The sequence below is a fragment of the Oryctolagus cuniculus genome, chromosome 9, assembly GCF_051225735.1.
Source record: "Oryctolagus cuniculus isolate XC-2025 breed Fujian yellow rabbit chromosome 9, ASM5122573v1, whole genome shotgun sequence".
Taxonomy (NCBI): Eukaryota; Metazoa; Chordata; class Mammalia; order Lagomorpha; family Leporidae; genus Oryctolagus; species Oryctolagus cuniculus.
This window is the reverse complement of record NC_142875.1, coordinates 86031914-86056902: the sequence shown is the minus strand read 5'-3', so window position 1 is coordinate 86056902 and position 24989 is coordinate 86031914. Positions and strand designations below refer to the sequence as shown.

The 24989-nt window shown below is 45.9% G+C and overlaps 1 protein-coding gene across 2 annotated transcripts in view; it reads right to left on the bottom strand.

Annotated features, from left to right (window-relative positions):
- FLT1 (fms related receptor tyrosine kinase 1) overlaps positions 1-24989 on the bottom strand; it is a 198505-nt gene that overhangs the window by 42088 nt on the left and 131428 nt on the right. For both annotated transcript variants that reach the window (XM_089304276.1, XM_089304275.1), the window contains exon 16: positions 14438-14569. In XM_089304276.1, coding sequence (XP_089160402.1) covers positions 14438-14569 — 132 coding nt within the window. The remainder of the gene's footprint in view (positions 1-14437; positions 14570-24989) is intronic.

Here is a 24989-nt window from a genome sequence, read left to right as displayed (position 1 = left end):
GACAAAAGCCCACTAAAGTGCTAAGTCTGGATTATGTTAGCTCTCCCTAATGGGTTTTAGAGGAAATTCTAAAGAAAAGAAAAAAAAAAAAAATGGATGACATGAGAGCGCTCCTTTGGGACTCACAAAATTCTTCAAAGTAGATTAGAAAAATAAAAATAAAGCCCAAGGGCTGTCACAGTTGCCTGCTTGCTGCTTTCGGAACGGCCAGGGAAAAGCAGCCCCATCCTATGCCGCGCATCTGGGCGCTGTATGATCTCTTCACTGCCAGCCTGCAGGTGCTGGGAGGGCAAGAGGTATGGGCAGTACGGGGTCCTTCGAAGCCACCTCATTTCCCAGGGACACAGAGATCAAAAGCTGAGGGCTGCTCCTCCAAGACCAGAAAGGAGAGGCCCAATGTAGTCCAGCTGATGGCTCCGGGGAGGAGGCTCTTTGGAATTTGCAGAGGAATGCCCCAGTGGGCCAGAGCAGAGCTTCCCGCCATGACGATTCCAGTGCACGATTTCCCAGGGCGTGTGTAGCAATGCCTCATCCTCTACTTTTGTAAACACGAGACCGACGTTTATAGAAGGATGGGCTGAGGGCAAGCGAAAAGTTTTAGAAGTGAAGATGTGGATAAAGATGAAATTTATTGAGTGCTTATTAAGTGCCACGCACTCACATCCACCCAGTGAGAGAGTCAGCCGTAATATCCCAATTTCACAGACGAGGCTCATCTGGAGGGCTGTTTTAATTCTCTTAGATACACCAGCCTTACTACACCACCATGCTTGTCTACCAGAATGCGAACTTCCTGGAGCCTGCGGCCACACATCACATTTACTGTATTCATGTCAGTGAAGGGGCCAGGTTAGGGGCTGGACGAGACGGGAGAAGAGTCAGCGAGGGTAGCCACCCTCAAGGAGCCCAATCAAGCCTACCTCCGAGATAGGAGGCAAATGCAAAGAAACTGACTGCTATAAAACTTGGGAGATGGAGGGTAACTGATGGCTTTTGGAAGAGGTGGCACTGGAAGCAGATTTTCCAGTGAAGAGATGAAGGCAGGGAGAGGGAACAGGATAAATTATGACAGAGACCTGGAAACAATAGGGCACTCCCAATAGTGTGGGAGAAGACACAGAATGGGCAAGGCCATCGAAGGTCCTGAGCATCTGTGTGCATGGTTCAGATGCAATGTTGCAGGAGTGGGAAACTTCCCCACCCCAATCATAGCAATCACTCAAACAGGTAGATTTAGCAAGCCCTCTCTATCCCAAGGGCCCTCCTGTGGACTGACAGTGGTTCATTTATCCAGGACTCACAGCAGCCCTACGAGCAGCTTATTCCCACTTTCTGAAGGAAACTGAGACACGGAGAGAGAAAGCCTCTTGCTGCAGGCACACAGCCTGCGAGTTGGGGGTTGTGACTGTCGCCCAGGGACTGACGCTGCACGTATGACCAACTACTGAACCCTCCATGGCATGCCACTTCCTCCTCTCTCATCCCGTCAGCTTCTACACAAGCATATTAATCACTTCCTAGAGGCCAGAGCATTCTTAGTCTGGAAGGGAAAGAGACATTTTGCTCTCTGTCCCGTCCATCACCAAGTCCTGCCCATTGGACTTCCACGGTTCATGAGACTGTCACCACCTCTCCCGCCCCAGCGCTACTGCCTCCTCACCTGCACCAGGCTCACCTCCACCTCTGCAACCACAGTGTTCTCGCCAGAGCACAAATTTATTCCTTGCACTCCTCAACCTCAATACTCTCATCATTGTCAGCACAGAAATCCAGATCCCAATCTTGAATATCTCTTCCGCTTCATCCACTGCTGTCTCCCCACTGGCCCCAGTCCCATCAAAATACTTGTCATCTCTTAAATACACCAGCCCTATGACACCGCCATGCTTTGTCTCCCAGAATGCAAAATTCCTGGAGCCTGCGACCACACATCACATTTATTGTATTCACGCTGGCCATTGGACTTGGTGAATGGCTGCAGAAACTATGTTTTGCTTTATCTGTCTCTGATGAATAAGCTTTCACAAAGAGTTGAGGGTAAAATCTCTATTAATTCAATAAACATGTGGATGAGCACCCATGTCCCAGATTTGTTCTAGGGGCTGGGACCCTGTGATAGGGGAAGGGGTGTGGGTGGTGCTGTGGTATTCAGATCTGGACTGATGCGTGTGCTGAACGTTTTGAGCCACACTGCAGAATGCAGGATCATGACCCCCGGGGTCACAGCTCACATCTCCAGTGTCCAGAGAGTGCCTGGCAGTGGCAGGCATCCTGAAAGGAGCGGTCGGATGGATTTGCAAATGGGCTTCATTTGCTGTTTTGCCCACTTGTGGCTAAGTTCCCTTGAACATCTTGAGCCTGAGAACAACTTCCTTAGAGAAGTTTCTAAGGATGATAACCCCTTTCTCTCGGCAGCTAGCCTCACCACGGCAATGCCGGAAGTGCAGGTTCCTCTGAGTTTGGATTTCATCCCCTTCCCCGTGAAGTCTAATGCTTCTTTGCTGTACACAGTCGCACGCGTGAGCACGCACAGAGAGGTTTTATGGCATTTGATTGGGACCTGGTCAAGGCACAATGGCCTTTGGCCGGCAGGGAGACTGATAGCATCTCGAGACACGGTGCTGTCTACACAAAGCTCTGCACATGCTTCCCGCATGGAATGTGCCGAGAGAGGCCCCCTCTGATTGTGGGAACTTTCCCATTGCATTCCGCAGGGCAGGAAGTTGAGCCCCAAAGTCTAATTCCATAGTCCTTACTCAAACGAAATTCCTTTCAGTGGGACCAAATGTGTTTGTGTGCAAACACTGACACATTTAAGGAATTAGCTCATTAGAAAACATCTTCAAGATGGGCATGTATTAGAAGGGAAGGATCTATTTCTGATTAATACTATGCAGTATGACTTTCCATAAAATAAAGATCGACTTTTACAGTACACAAAGAAAATTGAATGAACAGATACATTTATTTTGGTGTGAAAAATACTTGAAGTCCATACGTATGAGAGGCCTTCAAAAAAGTTTTTGGAAATATGTATTATGAAAAAAATCTGCGTGTGGAAGAAAAGATTTTTTTGCATCAAAACCGATGCATTTTCCCCTAGAGTTCTGAAGAACTCTCTGTTGCAGGGTCTGCACTCTTGTCTGTTTGACAACTGGCTGTTGGGACAGTCATAAGCCGGGGGTAGAGATTCAAAGGAGCTCGTAGGTGTGGTCTAGGTGGCCAAGCATCTGTACAGCAGGCTGGTTAGGACCCAGCTCCAGCCCCTGGTGACAGCTGATGCGCTCAGGGCATGAAGCAGCCCAGCTGCACAGGGTGGGGGAAGAGAGCCCAGCATTGATGTGGGTAGAATCTGACAATAACAAGGAATTAGTGCTGGGTCTCGGGGACATCACTCCCATATGATGTGTCCAAGGCCAATGTCAGGACACAGCACAAGACTATTTTTTATCTGGGATACTGACACACATGTGGCTGATTTGAAGAGTGTTTGGTGATGGTGGCTTCTATCATAGATTGCTGACCCTACTGTCTGGAACATTCCGTGTCCATGTCCCAACCCTCTTGCAATGTGAAGAGCAGGCACCCCACAGGGATAGACCGGATTCCAAGGGGCAGTGTGCCTTGGCTACAGGGTCTGCCGCTCTTCAGTGGCCTGAGCCTTTCTCCTGGCCACTGCAGATCTCTGAGTGTGTGGCCTCGGCTGCATAATATGTAGCAGCTCACCAGCCACAGCATGAGGCAATGTGTGGTACCACACTGAATTCTCAGCTCATATGATATAACCAGGTAGAGTTTCTCAAGAAGTCAAGGAAATACCTGGCTATGGTTTGACTATGATCTGATTCCTGAACTCACACAGAGGGTACTCCTCAAAGTCTTATGATGTTAGTGGCACTGAGGGGTGGAAACCCACTCCAGTTATGGTCTTTAAGTGTGGGGCCTTTGGGAAATGATTGATTGGATCAGGTCATTGGGAGTGATGTCCCTGTGATTGGATCCTGGCAGCTCTGTGGCTGGAAGAGCGAGACCTCACATAGACAGACATAGACTGGCACACCTTCCATGTCTCTTGCTACATGATGCCTGTGCACCTGGGGACTCTGCCAGCAAGAACATCATCACCAGAGGCTGACCCAGTGGGGCTGCCTGATCTTGGGCTGTGGCCCTCAAGAACCATGGGTTGAAATAAACCTCTTTCCTTTACAAAGTTAGTCTTATTGAGGCATTTCACTATAGGGATGGAAAGTTGATTAATACACACTTTAAACGAAAGACCAGGGCCCCTTGGCCATAGAGCTTGGCTTCACTTAGGGACTGAGCACAGGTTTCATCAGGAAAGGGTAGGGAGCCCTCATGTGACCCTATGAGCACTGTGACCCAGGACTCAATGTCTCAGTGTCCTTAATCTTACAAAACGGGTAACAGCCCCTATCTCCCAGGTGAAATGGGTAAACCTGGTGCTAGCTAAATGTTTAAGGTGCCCTCGACTTCTCTCCTTACCTCCCTGCCCCTTCTCTCAAACCCTCCCATCCCCTTTACTTTTTTTTCCTCCTTGTCACTTTTTGGGCCTCAAATAATTTTTGTCTTCAGAAAAACAGACTGCACGCATCACAATTTGTCTTTTCTCTGACTTTGGCTCAGGTACTTGTAATTTCTGCAGACAGCTGAGCTGTGCCTGCCTCAAGAAACTTGCTTGGCACTGCAGGGTGGTGTAGGTGCTATTCTCTGGTCTGCTTGTTATTTTAATGTGGGGTAACAATTTATAGGGGCCCCAACTTATTGGGACCTTCAAAAAAGGGAGAGAAGGAGATTGATGAACGGATACTGAGTTACTGTTAGACAGCAGTGAGACGTTGTGGGGGTCTCCAGCACAGTAGGGTGACTAGATAACAATATACTGTACATTTTTCTAAAGAGAAGCAGAACTAGAAGGAAGGACTTTAAATGTTCTTATCATAAAGAAATGATAAATGTTTGTGGAGATAGATATGTCTACCCTGATTTGAACATTGTATAATGTGCACATGTATCAAGGCATCATATGATACCCCATAAAATTTACAATTTTTCTGTGGCCATTAAAAATAGATAGTCAGTGTTAATTTCATATCTCTAGCACTGGCCAAGAGGGTCTCAATCAAAATTGATGTGTGGATAAAAGCAAATTAGTCAGAGCCAACTAGACCTGACCGCTAGAGTTCCTGATCAACACGGGCTGATCAACAATGCTGCTTCCTCCTGTCCTAGTAGCTAGTGATCCAGCTAACCTTATGATGTGGGCTCGCTAAAGCTTACTGAAATATCAAAACTGGCCTGCAAGCCTTTGTGACTGTTTGTGAAGCTTTTTAGGAATGTGTGTACACCAATTTGAAACTGTGTGTGGAAATTATGGATTCAAATCTAATTTGAAGTACATTTTCAAAAATAATTTTAGGCAGATACAAAATACCGTTCTAATGTAACATTAGTTCTGTAATGTGTCTTTATTATAACTCGTGAGATCTTTAAGCCACAGGGGAATTCTGTGGTTTGGAACTCTCTTTGGGAAATTCACTAAGACCTGAAGTAAGTAGAATATCGAAAGTTGTGCTGAAATGGGATTTGGGATATTCATGTTAGCTAACACGTATGAAGTTTTTATTGTACACTGGGCATTGCTTTAAATGTGTTAATCCTACAACACACCCTATAAGGGTGGGAATACCATTATTAACATTCCCATTTTACAAGGAGAAACCTGGACGTCAGGAATGTGATTAACTTGCCAAAGGCTGTACAGTTCATGAGCAGTAAGCCACCTACCTTCAGAGTGGATCTTTTTTTTTCTTTTTCCCTTTTTAACTTTTATTTATTTATTAAAGAGGCAGAAAGACAGACAGGCAGTTTCTTTCCATTGGATCACTTCCCAAATGCCCATGACAACCAGGGCTGGGCAGAGACCGAAGCCGGGAATGCAACCCAGGCCTCCTCCATGGGCGGCAGGAGCAGTCAGGAGCCAGAGCTGGGACTTGAACTTTGACGTGGGACATGAGTATGCTACCTAGTATATTAACCACTAGGCCAAATGCTCTCCCTGAGTGGGTCCTCTTAACCGTGATATTCCTGCTATCACATAATTGAGAGATAATAGAGCGGAATTGTTCAACATGGCTTTAGTTCTCAGCTCTGCCACTTCCGAGCTGTGCAGCCCTAGACACGTCATTTACCCTTTCTGTGCATAGATTTACACTTTTAAATAACTGCACTTCCTTGCAGAATTATTGCAAAAATTAGCTAGGGTGATGCATGCTATGTGCTTAAAACAGTGCTTTGCGTGTTTTGTAGCCATAAGACATAATGCCATAGTCTCCAGCCTGCACAGCACCTAACACCAAGTTCACCAAGGCTAAGTCCACGGTCCCCTACTCAGTTTCATGCTATCTGCTTCCCACAGGAGGAATTAAGGTAGTTTGAGTTTGAATCAATGTTTTTGTCACAGAAACTATCTACGAAAAGCTCAAGCCACTCTAAATGGAATTCCACCCAGTTTTTGAATCTGTGATCCAGGCCAGCTTTATGTCATTGTTTAGATTGGAAGTAAAAAAGGCATGCGTGTCCCATCCCCCAGTCATCCTGTGTGGAATCAGCAAGCAGCCAGCTCACTTGCTGGGAGCACTGCTCTGTGCTTGGGAAACCCTTCAGAATTGCCAACACCCAAGCGAGCAGCAACATCAATCCCCAGCGTGTTCCTGCGAATGACTGTACCACATCCTTCCTCTGTGCCAGGAGGGCCACGGGAGGGGGCTGGGGGGCAGGATTCAGGAAGGGGAGGGCCAAAGTCTAGAAGACTCAGGGATCAGAGAGGTCACAGGAACAGGAGCTGAGAGCTGCTGATGGAAAGCAGTGGCTGGAAACCCCACACAGTTCTGCTCTCTTTGAGCCTCTTCCAGTCTCGACTCCTGGAATTTTACTAGAGAACACAGACCTCTACGTTCTGTACTTCCTACAGGTGAACGCAGCCTCAAGGGAGGGCTGATGTGCAGTTATTGTGGCAGACTACCGCCATGTCACACCAGCACCCTCACGTCAAAGATCAAGACTGCAGGGCCAGGGCAAGCCTTGGTGCCTTCTGCCATATTTTGCGTCCATCATCTCCAGAAAGTGTGTAAAACTGAAGTTGTGCTTCTTCAAGCTATTTTCTCCTGGGTAATTACAATGCTACTGAGTGCTAGGCCTCCACCTCGCCCGGGAATGCTCTTGTGTGTATTGTGGCTATTACTTGCAGTATGATGATAAAATTGGATGAAAACATTGCCAGACTTCCGAGGTGACAGTCCCATTGCATGTTACATTAATTTCAGAAATGATCTGGGTGACTAACAGCTTGGTTGCCGGTTTTGACATTGCAGCTTCCCCTCTGAGAGCCCCACGTGTGCCACACTCATGCTCACGCTCTGTCCAAACCAAACAAGACCTGTGATTATTTAAGGACACCACTTGGACTCCATGGTCCATGCATCCTTTTCAGATACCAAAATAACACATTGTTTTATCTGTGGGCATACGAATCTTTTTTCAAGGGAAATAAAAAGAGCAGACGGTTTCCTTCCTGGCTAATTCGTGACCCTCTTTAAATCTGTTAAACATAGCCACAACTCGTTTGCCTGGTTTTCATTTCCTAAACTCAGCTGGACAAGCTGGGTCAGTGTAGAGGGTCCACTTGCACCTCGCAGGAAAGCAACTCCAAAACTGGCAGACTCGGCAGCACCAGGCTGATAAGAATGGCTGTGGCTCGAGAGCCAGTATCCAAGTTCAACTATAACATATCTGGGCAGGCACGTTTTCAAGAGCAGCAGCCAAGGATCCAGTTTTTATTCAGTGAACCACAAGTACTTTAAGATCCTGCAGCTGGCTCCCACGTGCAGGCTTTCTTCAGATGCATGTCATATGAACTTCCAAAAACTCTTCCTGTTCACAAACCGGATCCTTGGGATGACTCCAAAACCCCCCACCCAGAAACTTCTCCTCCATTGCCCTTCCTTGGTTCTGATGCATCAAAGGAGGAGTTAGATGCCTCTTCCATCAGATAGCACCTTAGGCGTTGAGAACAAAACAGCCATGTTTTCCCCTGGGTTGTCTCCTTTTTTTTTTTAAGACTAACTATCCTCACAGACTTGCACGATTCTACCCAGGCCATGGTTCATTTCTGTATGCTGCTTTTGTACACGGGCATGGGACTCCAGGTATGGTTCATGGCTGCAAATCAGGCAATCCATTTTCTCATTAACCATAAATTTTAAGCAAACAGGTGGGAGACAGCCAATATTAGAGAGGAAATGACAAAAGCAAGCAAGCAGAAGGCTGACAAATGACAGAAAGTAGACACGAGAACTCAAAAAGCATAGCAGTTAAGGCCACTAATAGGTAAAAAGGAGTCATACAGGTGAGGGTACTTCAAAAAGTTCATGGAAAACAGAGTCATTAAAAGGCGTATTTTGGTGCAAAAAACTGAAATCGTGAGCATATAAATAAGCTTTAGAAAGTGCATGAAGAACAGATTTTATGAAAAATTATGCCTGGGTTTCAAAAGGGTTTTGTAGCAAAATAAAGTTCCCTTTTAATTGCATTTTCCATGAGCTTTCTGAAGCCCCCTAATGTGTCCACAGCTACCTTGCAAGTGGTGCCATTTCCCTAAGTGACGCTGAAGATTAATGCCACATGAAGGAAGAGGGGCTGAGTCAGAAGTACTCGCTCCACAGAAAACCTGATGCACTAGCCACTGGGCACGTTTGGAATTATTTAGACTTCGCTATCGCCCAGGGGAATATCCAGGTAGAAGAGTCAAAGCTGACTCGAGACTCGCTGTCTTGCCATTTCCTGCCAATGCAGCGTCCTACAAGACCGCCTCTGGAGGTCAAGTCCCCTCCACATCCTTTTCTGCCTGTGAACTCCGCTGCCCTCTGTCAGTAGCTTTGTGGAGCCTGTTTTCTATCAGCTCGTGTTTCTACTACACCCTGGGGAGGGGCTCAAAATGTCGATTGGGCTCATGAGCACCTTAATCTTTTTTCTTCATTTTTTTTTAATAAGGGAAAGAAGCATACAATTTATTAATGTACCCAATGGGAAAATCATGCCACAGGAAATCGCAGCCGTGTGATTACACACTCACTTGGTGTTTCAAAAACTGATATACTTCTCTCCCTGCAGGGAAGGGGAGAAATGGGAAATACAGACAATTTTGAAGGCTCGTAAACATGAATCTTCTCTCAGTTGGGTTTTCAAAGCACACTGAGGTTACTGATCCTAGCCTTCATCCCCATATCCTGCAGGGACCCAAGCAAATAAATAAGTTGTTAACTACTTGGATGTGGCTTATCTCTATCACCCTACACAATGTAGTAGTGCGTTTTCTTTTTCTGACATTAAATAGTGGTTTTCTAAATAGGTCAACCTAACAACTGTTGATGGAGCACTCTGGGATAGAAAAACGAACGGTGAACAACGGAAATCAGTGCTATGGGAGGCCAGGTATAAGAACAGGGACCAGGGGCTGGTGTGGTGGATCAGGTTAAGCCACCACCTGCAACACTGGCATCCCACATGGGCACCACCAGTTCAAGACCCGGCTGCTTCACTTCCAATACAGCTCCCTGCTAAGGGCCTGGAAAAGCAGCTGAAGATGACCCAAGTGTTTGGGCCCCTGCACTCACGTGGGAAACCAGAGGGAGCTCCAGGCTCCTGACTTTGGCTTGCCCAGCTCCTGCCATTATGGCATTTTGGGGGAGTAGACGAGCAAATGGAAGATCTCTCTCTCTCTCTCTCTCTCTCTCTCTCTCTCTCTCTTTCTCTCTCTGTAATTCTGCCTTTTAAATAAGTAAATCTTTACAAAAATAATAGAAATAACCAACAGACAAAAAGGAGAGTGATGGGAGAGCAAGAGTGAGTCTTGAAGGATCAGTGGGAATGCCCAGGAAGAGAACGAGTTGGGATGGAACTGGCCGGACACCAGGGAGAGACGGCCAAGGCAGAGAGGCCATGAGGAGCCCGATGTGTTCAGGAGGCCTTGGGCTGGTGGGGAGGGGGTGGAGGAGGCTGGAGGTACATATTAGGCCACCAGGAGCTAGTGCAAGATTTCAAGCTGGGGAGACACACATCCTAAGCTTAGATGGTGAACAAAATTCCTCTAGTTTGGGGGGTGAGTTGGAGGAGGGCAAGGGGAGAAGTAGACAGGCCAGCTGGGAGGTTGAGAGAGGAGGCCAGGAAGGGTAAGGGTCAGAACATCCGCCCCTGGGGGAACACTCTTCCCTTCCTCCGGAGCAACTGATTCAGGCTGACAGACACTTTCAGAAATGATCCGTGAGGCAGTAGCCTGGACATTGATCGACTTTTCAGAACAGTAAACCACTTAGTGGGAAAAGGAGTCCCCACAGGAAGTGTAGAGGCATGGAGAGAGAAAACCAAAACAGCAGGATAAGAGAAAGACTTCAAAAGACTGATTTATCATCAGACCTTGCCAATAGCACTTCAGCAAGAGCAGAGGTGGGGCTACTCCAATATTCACTCTGATGTGGACTCAAGTCTCAGCCTCACTGTGTGTTCATTGTGAGACTCTGGGCATGGTATTCAATGTCCTTGGGTCTCCATTTGCCCATCCGTACACTGAGGATAATGACTATGTGTATTTACTTAGGATTCTCATAAAATTAAGCTTGCACAGAGCCTGCAGTTACAGTACTAACTACATGTGCTTCGTGGGCATGCTGTGGAGTACCAAGATACAGCAGACAGTTCCTGCCTCAAAAAGTTTGCAGCTCAGCAGGGAAGAGAAGCACATTGATGCTGACATGACAAAAGGCAGAAGAAAATCAGTTCTGACTGATGATCCTGAAATCAGCATGTGAGAGAGCCAGGCAGCAAGTGAGTACGTGACTTGGCAGCTCATCTGGAGGCTGGCCGTGAGGGGGAGGCTTGTTTGGAATAGGGGATGGAGCCTGGACAGAAGACATCCCAGGCTGTGGTCACATCATGAACAATGGCCAGAGCCCTGCATTGGAATCCAGTCCAGGACCCTCCCCAGTGCCACTGCTCTGGCCCCGGGCAGTGCAAGGAGAACCTCAGGCATCCTGGAAAGCAGACTCAGAGCAGACAGGAGGGCGATGGTCAAGACCGGTAGGCGGAAGGCACACACAGATGTCCTAAAGCGCAATTGAAGCCGGGGGGCTCCCGAGGAAGCCAGATCAGCCTGGTGGGAAAGGAGGGCCTCTCTGCACAAACATATCTGTTTCACACCAGAGCACCTAAGCAGTCAGCAGTGGCTGACCCATGTTCTCTTCTAAGGCCAGCGGAGGCAGCCAGGGATGGGGGAGTGGGGGAGTCCAAGAAAGGGGTCCAGTTTGCATCTAGGATGGCTGTGACCTGACCTTGTAATGAGGTCACTCATGTTAGACCTTGCTAGAGGTTCCTAATTGCTATAGGTTTCTTATGTGGTTATTGCAAGGCTATGAAGGAAATGCCTTTTATTTTTTTAAAAGATTTATTTATTTACTTGAAAGGCAGAATGATGGAGAGGGAAAGGAGAGAGAAAGAAGAGAGAAAGAAGAGAGGAGAGGAGAGGAGAGGAGAGGAGAGGAGAGGAGAGGAGAGGAGAGGAGAGGAGAGGAGAGGAGAGGAGAGTCCACCTGCTGGTTCACTCCCCAAATGGCCACAGCAGTCAGAGCTAGGCCAAGCTGAATTCAGGAGCCAGGAGCTCCATCCTGGTCTCCCACGTGAGTGGTAAGGATGCAAGTACTAAGGGCCATTATCTTCTACTTCTCAGGCATGTGAACAGGGAGATGGGATCACGGGAGGAGGAGCTGAGATGAGAACAGGTGCTGCCGTGCGGGATGCAGGCATCCCAAGCACCATTTAACCTGCTACGCCACAATGCCTGCACCAGAAAATACTCCTTGATCTGAGGATGAAGAATGCCTCCTTGCTCTCTACTCCCTGGCTTGATGCAGCCACACCCTAAGGACCACATCCAAAGTCCTTGTTAAAAGATAGATCAGTAGGGCCGGTGCTGTGGCATAGTGGGCTAAGCCTTCGCCTGCAGTACCAGCATCCCACATGGGAGCCTGTTCCAGTCTCAGCTACTCCACTTCTGATCCTGCTTCCTGCTAACATGCCTAAGAAAGCAACAGAAAATGGCCCAAGTGCTTGGGCCCTGCACTCGCATGGGAGACCCGGAAGAAGATCCTGGCTCCTGGCGTTGGATCAGCACAGCTCTGGCTGTTGCAGACATTTGGGGAGTGAACCAGAGGATGGAAGACCTTTCTCTCTGCCTCTCCCTGTCACTGTCTGTAACTCCACCTCTCAAATAAATAAATAAAATCTTTTTTTTTTTTTAAATCAGGAATCAGCCAGCGCCGCGGCTCAATAAGCTAATCCTCCGCCTGCAGCGATGGCACATCGGGTTCTAGTCCCGGTCGGGGCTAGCAACCAGGATTCTGTCCCGGTTGCTCCTCTTCCTATCCAGCTCTCTGCTGTGGCCCAGGAGTGCAGTGGAGGATGGCCCAAGTCCTTGGGCCCTGCACTCACATGGGAGACCAGGAGAGGCGCCTGGCTCCTGGCTTCGGATCGGCGTGGTGCTGACCTTTCTCTCTGTCTCTCTCTCTCTCTCACTGTCCACTCTGCCTGTCCAAAAAAAAAAAAAAAAAAATCAGGAATCCTTTGTAGAAAGGGGGTGATGAGGAGAGAGGCTCACTTAATTGTTTCCTCTGTGTACACACAGAAGAATTCAAACACTATTTTGAAATAAGGATTATTTGGGAGACAAACAGAAATGCTACTCTTTTACTTTTTCTGAAAGAACCAATTTGTAGTAGTCTCAGATTTCCAGGAGTTTCTCTAAAATCATCTCCCATGGGGCTGGCACTGTAGCATAGTGGGTTAAACCACTGCTTGAGACACTTGCATCCCATATTGGAGTGGCTGTACAAGCGCTGGCTCCTTAGCATCCAATTCAGCTCCCTGCTAATGCACACCCTGGGCAGCAGGGGATGATGGCCTAAGTGTCTGGGTTCCTGCCACCTATGTGGGAGTCCTGGGTGGAGTTGTTCCTGGTTTTGGCCTGGCCCAGATCTGGCTGTTGTAGCCATCTGGGAAGTGAACCAGTGGACGGAAGATTGATCTCTCTCTTCCTCCCTCTCTTTCTTCCCTACTCTGCCTTTCAAACAGACAAAAATGAACATTGTAACAAAGTAAAACCATTTCCCTGTAAAAGAGTGAGGATGCTATTCTGTCTTAAAGGAGGCCGAATTCTCAGAGTTACAGTCTCTAAGGAGCACAAGTTCCCAAGACGAGAGAACTCAACTATGTTGCTTTCTTCCTATTTCTTTTGCTAGAAAGACTTGCGTATGCTGAGACAGGTGGCTGAACAAGCTCCAGCTCTTCGTGTCAAACCTCAGTAGCCCATAGATACTCACATGAGAAGCATCAACGTGCTATTATATGGAGTTGGAAGTTTTCAGTCTTGGATGATTACTAGCACTGGAAAATTGAAATTCAGGTACAGTGGTGGGGAGCCTTTTTTTGTGCCCAGGGCCATTTGGGCATTTATAACATCATTAGTAGGACATGCAAAATTATCAACTTTAAAATGAGCCTGCTACAGATTTAGTAAATTTTGAGTCCCACCTGGGGTTGCCTTGGCAGGACCAGAGCAAATGCTTTTGCAGGCCTTATATGGCCCGTGGGCCGGCTGTTTCCCACCCCCGGAACTGAACAGAAGCTACATGTCCATTGGCAGAGCTGGACTAGGCTTCCTTGTATTTTCCTGCTCAACAAACGGAGGCCTATAAAGAGGAAGCATTTGGAATATTTTTCTTAAATGTGGTCTGTTTATTATGTGTTGTTCCCTCTTTGATAATACTTTGCAGACAACGTCATGTTAATTCCTAGCTTACGGAAACATACGGGGAGAGCAGCACACACCTACCTACCTCTGGGAATCAGAAAAGGGAAAACAAGGAACACATTTAAGTGCTGTAGGGTCCTCTGCCCATCTTCCCCGTCTCCCCCTCCCTGCCACCCTACAGCCTGGCTGATTTGGGGGTACGACCCTCTCTGGATCTGGCCTTGATAACTCAGGTCGTGGCCCTGCTGCTGTCAGGGGCAGAGGGCCCTGGCCCTTCTGCGTGGGTTGGTGCATCCACCCTGTGAGCAGGAGCTACTGCTCCATCCGAGGCTGTGTTCGGCTCACAGGCTCAGGATGGCCAGCCCACTGGTGGCTTCACCTGCTGTCTTGCCAGACAGAACCAGACAGCTGCCTCCCAGAGGGACAGGGAGAGGGGGAGGAAGAGGTCAGGGAGAGGAACAGGCTGGAGCGGGCAGCAGGAGACCGGGAGGTAGGAAGTTAAACAAACAGGGAAATAGGTGTCTGAGCAGTTTCTTGTTGCTCTGCTCGGCGGCTGTTTACCTTCCACGGTGAGGTATGCCGAACTTTCCACGGAGCCCTTCTGGTTGCTGGCCCTACATTGGTAGACGCCCTCATCCTCTGGAGTGACTCTTTCAATAAACAGCGTGCTGCTTCCTGGTCCTAAAATAATGCCTGAGGAGTGAGAGATGTTTAGATTAGTGGGCCTGGATGACAAACAAAGACAGCTCCTTCTGTAACACAACCTTCTTCCTATCATTATGCATTCAGACAAGGAAATCCGAGCTCCACTCCGGGTAAGCTGGGCCAGGGCTGCATTGTTTGTTTGCCCTCTGTCCAGGCTTTCTGCTAACACCTTCACCACCCGGCAGAGCTGGGACCTCCAGCTTTGGAGATGCAGGTCTGCCAAGTGTGGGGAGCGGCCAGAGCCAGCCTCAAGCACGGCACACATCCAGCAGGTGAGAACCAGCACTTGCCCTGCCCACAACCTCACCATTCCTACCTCAGCATTCAGAACCCCACCCTGTCTCCCTCTTACACACCAGGACCCTGAGAGTCCACGTGGCTAAGTCGCTTCACCGAGGGCTGCATCTGGACTGCAAGCCGTTTATGGCCCATGAGTCAGAGGCAGCCGTGTTTCGTTTGTCATGTTGTTTGGTGCAACCATGTGGCAGAGTTGTAAAGAGCATGGGCTGGCTTTGAATCCATTCCTTACTTACCACGTCAGGATCTGTCACTTTGGGCAAGTCACCTAACCTTTCTAAGCTCTGGTTTCCTCGTGTTAGGATAAAAATGAAACATCTCCTACCCGATGCAGGAGAACATGAGCGGCAGGTGCATGACACATAGTAAAAGCAAGCATGGACTTAACGTACTACTATAAGGCACGGGTTAGGGAAGGAGCCCCAGGAGTTTCCAGATCCCTGAAAGATTTCAACACCTAGGAGCTTACACACCTGCTACTGTCAACAAGTATTTATTGAGTATTTACTAGGTCTCCAGTCTGCATTAGAGACTTTGTGCGGAGGGCTGGGATGTGGTATCTGCTGAGGAGGGAAAATTAATGTATATCAAATGCACACATATACACTCTGTCTCAGACACACACACACACATACACACACATACACATCCAACAAAACGTTTAATGATCGAGAATGAATAAATGTAGCATAGCATACTCAGTTAAGTGCAAAGTCTGGGCAAGGAAGGAGATGAGTAAGGAATGCTTAATGTTGAAATGAACATGCATTGAGCACTTGTTGAGGAACGCTGATAAAATAGGCCAGACCACTTGGTTGGCTATTTTTTTAGTTAAATAGTTTTCATTTTCTCTGATTATTAAAGATATACTCAATATAAAAATTGAATAATAATTGAAAGTATAAAAGATAAAATGTTTTAAAAATGATAAACCCAAACACCTACAATCTCGCTTCTTAGATGGTCCTTTAGTTATTTTTAAGTGGATTTCTTTTTTATAGTTCATTCATTTATGTGAAAAATAGGTTGACCTCCCACTATGTATTATATACGAACTGTAGATACTAGTGAGAGAATAATCAGCAAAGCAAATAAAATCTTGCCCGCCAAGGACTTAACTTCTGCTTTTACAGAATGACAAACAAATAACGTGACTTCGGGTAGCAATAAAGTCTATGAAGAAAATAAAGGAGGTTAAGAGGGCCATGGGTTCTGGAATGTGAGGAGGCCTTTCAGGGTTAGGAAAGCTCTGAGGAGGAGGTGTGTGCCAGCCCTGCACCCCCACGTGGGTTCCAGCCCTGCATTCCCACGTGGGTGGCAGCCCTGCACTCCCACGTGGGTGCCAGCCCTGCACCCCAACATGTGTGCCAGCCCTGAACTCCCACGTGGGTGCCAGCCCTGCGCCCCCACATGTGTGCCAGCCCTGCACTCCCATGTGGGGCCAGCCCTCCATTTCCAAAGCACCTACTCTGAGCAGATGACTGGAATAAGTGAGCTCAGCTTACAGAGAGCTTTGCACTCTCGGTTGAGGAGATCCGCTTCGGTGTGGAAGGAAAGAGAGTCCAGAAAGGTTTCGAGCAGGGAAGTGACACAATGAAGGGGCTGTTTCAGGAAGTTTAGTCTAGGAGGAGAATGCAGGACAGACCGAGCCGAGCAGACCGGCACGTGCAAGTCCAGCTCCCAGCAGCTGCAGTTCAGCCGGGGACTGACAAGTCCTCCAGCCTGGATGGTGGGAAAGGAAGTGGAGAGGAAGAAATGGAAGCAGACACTCTGCAGAAACAATCCACAGGGATCTGTGCCTCACTGGCTTCAGGAATTCAGAGACATGAATCCAAAGTTGGCCCAAGATTTTAAGTCCAGAATATAGGAAAAAATGGGAGCCTTACCCTGTAACCTCATATAAATCATTTATCCTCCTGGGGGCTCTTTCCCTATCTGTACCATGAAAGTAATGGCTTCATTATCTATTTTATGGTATTGCTCTGAGGGTCAGTTTTGAGATAATTTAAAAGAAAGCTTGGAAGCCTTGAAAAGTGAAAGATATGGTCTAAGTGGCAACACAGAAAGTAGAAGTATGATTGGACACAGCGGTGAGAGTTGACAGTATCAAGTACAACAGTCATCTTGCTACCCACAACTGCTCTTCTGCAGGAGATCTGAACCGCAGCCAAGGGCAGATCAAACCCCAGCTTCAGGCTCACACCATGAACAAATGCAGCCAGAGGATTTGGATTGCACTGAAGGAGTTTACTTCCGTGCAACGGCGAAAGGGGAGAGGATGGACCCAAGGATGCGGATGAGCTAACAGCATCCGGCCCAGGCTCTTCCTTCCATCCCGTGCTGGACAAGGATGGGGTAGGAGCGAAACCAGTGGGCAAAACTCTTGTGTCTGATTTGCCTGCACAATGGACTTGGACAAATGGCACAAAGACAATGGTGCGTCACAGGCAGACAGGGCACTCGCCATCCTCACTGGGCACTTTCTCATCCTCTCCGTTTGCTCCTTAACTCCTTTATATACATAAAAAAAAAAAAATGGACTATAGGCAACAGTTCGAGTCCCAGCTGCTCCACTTCTGATCCAGCTCCCTACTAATGCACCTGGGAAAGCAGTGGAAGGTGATCCAAGTCCTTGGGCCCCTGCACCCACATGGGAGACCTGGAAGAAGCTCTGGGCTCCTGGCTTTGGCCAGGCCCAGCCCTGGCCGTTGTGGCCATTTAGGGAGTGAACCAGCAGAAGGAATATCTCTTCCTCTGCCTCTCCCTCCCCCTCTTTCTCAAACTGCCTTTCAAATAAATAAATAAATAAATAAATAAATAAATAAATCTTTTTAGAAAATGGACATTACTCCCTTATTATTTTCTCTGTACCTCGAGTCTTCTCATACTTAATTTGCTTAATTTGTAATTGTCTCCTGCAATTTCTCGTCTAAACCTTGACCTACTGGTATCACTTGATGACTCCAGATCTTTGGCACAGGTTCTGTCTGTCCTGTTGAGCACACCATCTTAAAAGGGGTCTATTTGAGTTTAATTTGAATTTTTATTGTAGTTAATGGAAACACTTTTTAAGGTGTAGAACAAATGTAGCCCATGTGCCTACCATTGACAAAATGTGTGTCAACATTTTGCTGCATTTGCTACAGATTCCTTTTCCTCCTTCTTCTACATGAAATAAAGTTTCTAGATACTTTATCCCTTCCCTCACTCTCTCCAGGGGGACTGCTATCCTGATGTTGGTATCACTCTCATGCATGGTTTTATATGCACAAACAACATACAATCTTGTTTTGTCTGTTGAATAACTATAAATGAACATGCTCATATGGTATGTATGCCTTTTCAACTTTTTTTTTCATGCAACAATGTCTATGTTTTTCCTTGTTGAAGCATATGTTTTAAACTAATGCATAATATTCTACTGTATAAAAAGACACAGATCCAAAACCAAATCTACTCAGCTACTGTAGGATAGTTAGAATTTTCATTATTTTGCTTTGAACAGGATGCTTGAGTGAGCACTTGACAAAGTTTTGTGTATATTGCTATGAGCATGTCTTCTGGTGTGGGATTGGAGGGCACATCCATTTTTAACTCCACCAAGTATTATACAAGTGTCTCCCAAAGTAGATTAATTTACGATTTAATCAGGAATGAGTAAGAGCTTCTCTTTCCTTGTGTATTTACCAGCACTTGATATTATCATACTTTATGAAAGTATACTGAAATGATGGGTGTAGAGCGGTATCTTGCTGTGGTTTTAACCCACATTTCTCTGATTACTAGTCAGGTAGAAAATTTTAATTAACCATTCAGGCTTCTTCTTTTGTGACTTACCTGTTTATATCTTTTGCTCATTTTTTCATTGGCCTATTTGTCTTCTCCTCAGTGATGTTAGGGAACTTTGTATGTTTTGGATGCTAATCCTTTGTTAGTTAATTAGGTTGCACACCTCTTGTTCTATTTATTTATGGTGAATTTTTAAAATACAAAATCTTAAGCATTTTTGATGTAAAAGGTATCAATATTTTTTTTTTTTTACAGGCAGAATAGACAGTGAGAGAGAGAGAGAAAGGTCTTCCTTTTCCGTTGGTTCAACCCCCAATGGCTGCTGCGGCCGGCGCACCACGATGATCCGAAGCCCGGAGCCAGGTGCTTCTTCTGGTCTCTCATGCAGGTGCAGGGCCCAAGGATTTGGGCCATCCTCCACTGCACTCCCGGGCCACAGCAGAGAGCTGGCCTGGAAGAGGGGCAACCAGGACAGAATCCAGCGCCCCGACCGGGACCAGAACCCAGGGTGCGGGCGCCTGCGGCACGGCGGCGGAGGTTAGCGTGTTGAGCTGCGGCGCCGGCCAATGTTTTCTTGTTTTTTAAAAAATCTGCACATGTTGAGTACAGAGGAAATTTTTTTTCTGGATATTGTTAAAAGTTTATTTCTGTAAATTACCTGAAAGACAGAGATAGCTAAGTATTTCCCATCGGCTGGTTCACTTCTGAAACGTCCACAACAGCTGGAGTTGGACCAAGCAAAATCCAGGAGGCAGAAACTCAGCCCAGATCTCCCCTATGGGAGGCAGGGACCCAAGCACTTGAACTACCACCTCTGCCTTCCAGGGTGTGCATCAGCAGGAAGCTGGACAGGAACAGCGGCAGGAATTGAACTCAGGCACTCTGATATAGGGTGCAGCGTCAACTGTGTTCCAAAAGGGTACTCCTATACTTTGTATTATAGTTTGTGGTTTTTGTTTCTTGTTGAAAAAAATCTTCTCCTACACTGATGGCATAAAGAATTCCTTTAGTATACTTCATAAAATCTGTTTAAAAGATTTAGAGTTCACTTTTTTCTTATTTAGATGTGTAATCTGTATGGATTTTTCTTTGGGGAAGGCTATGTGTATGGTTTGAGGTACAGATCTAAATGTTACCATATAAATAGCCAGTGATCTCAGCATCATTTACCAAATCTATTTTTCCCCCGAGTTGTGATGCCAGTTCAACCAGATACTAAGTTTCCATACATTTGTGCTACGATTTCTAATTCTCTATTTCTTAACAGTAACGTAGTTCTTTGTCTATCCTTGTACCAAAAGGTTCATATTTTGACTGCTTGATAATACATTTGCTATCTAGTATGGTCTAATACCTTCTTCTCACAGTGATCTTGACTGTTCTTTGCTCTTTATACTTCAGTAGGAATTTCAGAATTAGCTGTTAAATTCTGTAAAAAAATACGCTTGCAATGTTCACTAGAATTCTACTGAATTTATACACTAATTTGGGGAAAATTATCACATTTACTTTTGAAGCATATAAAATTGTTAATATTTTGACCCACAAAAATGTTAGTAGGGTATCACATAATAATAAATATTTTCAACTAAGTGTACCAAGTGTCTGAGTTATTTAGGTATTCTTTTATGTCATTAAATACTTTCATGCTTTTCTCTTTAAATATTTGGCCTTTCTTTAATTAGATTTATTCCTGGGGATGTTGTAATTTTTTTGTGATACAAAAACATAATGGGTTATTTGAAAGGTTGCTGTATCTGAATTTTCTGTTTCCTCTTTAGCTGTCTGTCATTAGAACTAACACATAGAACTCACTTATAAACATGGTGCTACACTGTATTGCTGAGATAATTTAATTGCAGACCTATTTGCTTCTAGAGGGCTAGCTTAAGTCATTTCCATAGGCCTGTTTATGTGTTTCCATGGCTTCTGATACTAAATACAGATTGTTTAACCACTGAAATCATGACAACTCATGTAGAAGCTCCTATTATTTCTCTTTACTATAGGTAGTTGTATCTGATTGGACCAACAGGGCATAGAGCAGATCTTGCCAATGTAGACAGCTGCAAGGTGCAAGCAGGTAACATAAATGAGTTGGGGATGAGATGGAGGGAGAGGGATTGTGTCTACGGAGCATGGGAGGCTCATCTGCCATGTACTTCTTGGCTCCAACTAGTGGGAATCTCAGTGCTGTCTTCTAAGTTTAAATTAAAGGGAAGTCAAAAATCTAAATGTTTCTATAGCATTAAAGCTCATGATTTTTAAATGCTAACAGTCAAATCAATTTATATAAATTTACTGTGAGGGTCAATTAAAAAATCCCATCATAAATAGATTAGACACACTCTGCCTTAGAGGATAGGCATGGGGATCAGCTTTGATATTTGGATTAAACAAGAACCTTTGTAACCTAGACCATGCTTGTCTTCCTGGCTTCTGGGGCTATTACAGACTTAACTTTGCTTGGGTATGAGCCATGCTGATCTAGTTCCAGTTCCTGCCAAGTCTCAGTGACTTTGCCCCTGTTGTTTCTGTGGCTCTTGGTTAACAGGTGCTTGTTCTTCACTATTCAGCTCAGTGTTGGCTGCTCTGGAAAGCATCTTGCGACGCTCGGATCCCTTCTCTGTTCATCCTGTGTCACTCTGTTCATGGTCCTCCTCTGGCACGTCCCGATTTGCCATGAAACTGTTGGCTTCCTTATCTGTCCATTCCTCTGTGGGCTCTGGACCCACAGACCCGTGACCTTCAGGAACAGAGGAAGTGACCAGACACATCAAGACAATGGAAAGTGGGAAGTGGGTGATCCAGGAGGGGTGAGCTGAGTATTCTGAAGCTGAGCTGGTCATTAAAGCAGACTGTCTCCATGGCGGCATTGACTGAAGTCCTGCACTGGGAAGAACCTCTAAAATCATGTCGACTGGTTTTCTCAACTTGCGGCCTAAAAAGCCCCAGTTTGCAAACTAGGTTTCAGAGGTTTCTAAAACATTAGCTCCAAAGGGACAAAAAAAAAAAAAAAAAACAAAAAAACTGTACCCTGGGTGGATTTTGCGGAAGCCTGTAATACCTCTCTAAGGTATTTGATGATGAAACTCAGTGTAAAGCCTTGAATGACCGATTGTGCTGGTTGCTAATGGAGGCCATGGATCAGTTTGTGATCATGTTAGTTTATTTATTTATACAGGGGGTGTGGCCTAAAATTCAAATGAGCTCACCCCTTTTACTATTTTTGCAGGACATTGTAAATAACTGTCTCTTCTCATTACACCTGTCGATGAAGAGCAATCTTGTCATTTTAATCCAACTCATTGTTGAGTAAATAAAACTGTACTGACTGGCATTGCAGCATAGTGAGGTAAGCCATTGCCTTTGAGGCTGGCATCCCATATGGGCGCTGGTTTGTATGCCAGCTGCTCCACTTCTGATCCAGCTCCCTGCTAATGTGCCTGGGAAAGCAGCAGAAGATGGCCCAAGTGCTTGGGCTCCTGCATTCATACTGGCTCCTGCTTTCTGCCTGGCCCAGCCCAGGCTGTTGTGGCCATTTGGGGGAGTGAACCAGTAGATGGAAGACCTCTCTCTCTCTCTCTCTCTCTGTCTTTCAAATAAATGAATACATCTATCTTTAAAAACAACTGTTGTGCTTCTGGAATCACGCATTTAATTAAATGAACAGGTATTGCTCCTTATTTCTTGCGCGCGCACACACACACACATACACATACACACACAATGAACTTTTGCTTTCTTAAATTATCTGCTAATCTGAAAAATGACTCCTGTTTTGTTGTGCAGTTTAACATTTGCGCTTCTGATTTAGAGAACATTCTGTTGCTCCAATTTGGCCAAACTAATTGTCATCATCCCAACTCCCTTTTTTGGCAGGCAGAGTTAGTTAGATAGTGAGAGAGAGATAGAAAGACAGAGAGAAAGGTCTTCCTTCCATTGGTTCACCTCCCAAATGGCCACCACACTGGCGCACTGCGGCCGGCATGCCGCGCCGATCCAAAGCCAGGAGCCAGGTGCTTCTCCTGGTCTCCCATGCGGGTGCAGGGCCCAAGGATTTAGGCCATCCTCCACTGCATTCCTGGGCCACAGCATAGAGCTGGCCTGGAAGAGGGGCAACCGGGACAAAATCTGGCGCCCGACCGGGACTAGAACCCGGGGTGCCGGTGCCGCAGGTGGGGGATTAGTCTATTGAGCCGCGGCGCGGCCCCAACTCCCTTTTTTATCCAAAAAAGTCCAAGTCAAATGACATTTCTATAAATCCTCATATCACCTGTTAGAAGTGTTCATTTGAGATTTAAAAATGTGTTTATTTTCACATACTTGAAAGGGAGAGGAGAGATATTTTCCATCTGCTGGTTCACTCCCCAAATGTCTGCCACAGTCAGGGCTGAGCCAGGCCAAAGCCAAGAGCCCAAGACTTCATCTGGGTCTCCCTCAGGGGTGGCAGGGGCTCAAGCATTTGAGCTATAATGTGCTGCCTTCAAGGATACATTATCAGGAAACTGAATCAGGAGCACAGTAGCTGGGACCCAAACTGGCACTCTGAAAAGGGATACAGGTGTTTCAAATAGCTGCTTAACCTGCTGTACCACAATGCTCATCCCTCTGATGGAATATCACTCACATTGCACATTTGCAAATTGACTTTGCACCTGTTGTGTGTAAGTTTTTCATAGTTAAGCACTAGGTGTTGTTTATTTTCATTTTCTGTAGATTATAACAAAGTCATAATACCTGTTTTTAAAGTTCAATAGAATAACAGGTGAATCTTGTTTGTTACTATTGTGATAATGGCTCTCTAACTAAATGATAGGTTCTTTAAGTTGGCACATTATATGTTTTCAATAAATGGTAGTCATGATGATTGTGATAGTGATCATGTATTCAGTGCTAGATAGAACAAACGATTGTATCTTTAGAGTGGTAACTCTTAAAGGAGTTGATTAGTTGAGAGTTATGTATGAACGAAGGACTAGAAAAGCTAAACTACAGATTTAAGATGGCTAAAGGTGACCCAGGAAGTCTAGAGTGACAGTCTGGTTGACTTGCTGTAGCAAGAGATTTTCCATATCCAGTCAAACTTCAAAGGTTTGGGAAACTACATCTGGGAAAGAGAAATCCAAGTTTAGTGAAATGGCAGAGTGTGCTGAAACTGGGAGATAAAGAATGATACATCCCTGAATTGCTCCCATGGGCTTTTCAGCCACATCTGAATTCCTTAAGGGCTGATTCTGAGGTCAGAGTGTTCCTTAAAGCAACTGTCATTCTATGAGTCTGCTGTGTGGATTGCTTCCCATGTTGGACATTCCATCCATTTTAATTCTGTCTTTTCAGCACTTTTTATGTTTTGTGTGTGTGTGTGTGTGTGTATGCACAAACTGTTGAAATTTTTACTTAGTGTAGATTTAGTTTTCTGTATATAAAGTTAATTAAAAATGAATCTTGGGATGATGAAAAATGAAAAATGGGATGGGAGAGGGAGTAGGAGGTGTGTTGGGAGTGGAGGTATGAGGGTGGGTATGGGGGGAACTGCTATATTCCTAAAGTTGTACCTATGAAAATTGCACTCATTAAATAAAAGCTTTTTAAAAAAAGAACGATAGAGTTATTCAATGGCACTGAAAAAAAAATGAATGCTTCCAATGTTTCCGGATGACCACCTTGTGGCTTCTTCCTTCTTCACTGAGAATTTTCCCCCTAATATCAAATCTCCTGCAAAGCCTCTGTGAGAAAACAAAACTCTGATGAAGTGTAGGATCACTGGAGACATAATGAAAAGTGGTTTTAGAATAACATGTTAGGCTGGAAGAGAATTGTGAGGGTTTATAAACATGTGATTTACAGGAGGTCTAGTGTGCAGTGTGATCCCTGATGAGACGTGAGAGAAAGAAGAGGAACTCTTAGAAAAGGGTAAGATTGAGGACAATGGGTTAAGCATCTGCCCGGGGCACAGGCATCCCATATGGGTGCCAGTTCAAATCCCAGCTGCTCCACTTCCAATCCAGCTCTCAGCTCTGGTCTGGGAAAAGAGAGGAAGATGGCCCAAGTGTTTGGGCTCCTGCACCTATATGGGAGACCTGGAAGAAGCTCTTGGCTCCTGGCTTTGGATCAGCTCAGCTCTGGCCATTGCAGCCATTGGGGGAGTGAACCAGCAGATGGAAGATCTCTCTCTCTCTTTCTCTCTCTCTCTGAACCCCTCCCCCCCTTTGTCTGTAACTATGCTTCTCAAGTAAATAAGTAAATCTTTTTTTTTTTTTTTTTTTTTTTTTGACAGGCAGAGTGGACAGTGAGAGAGAGAGACAGAGAGAGAAAGGTC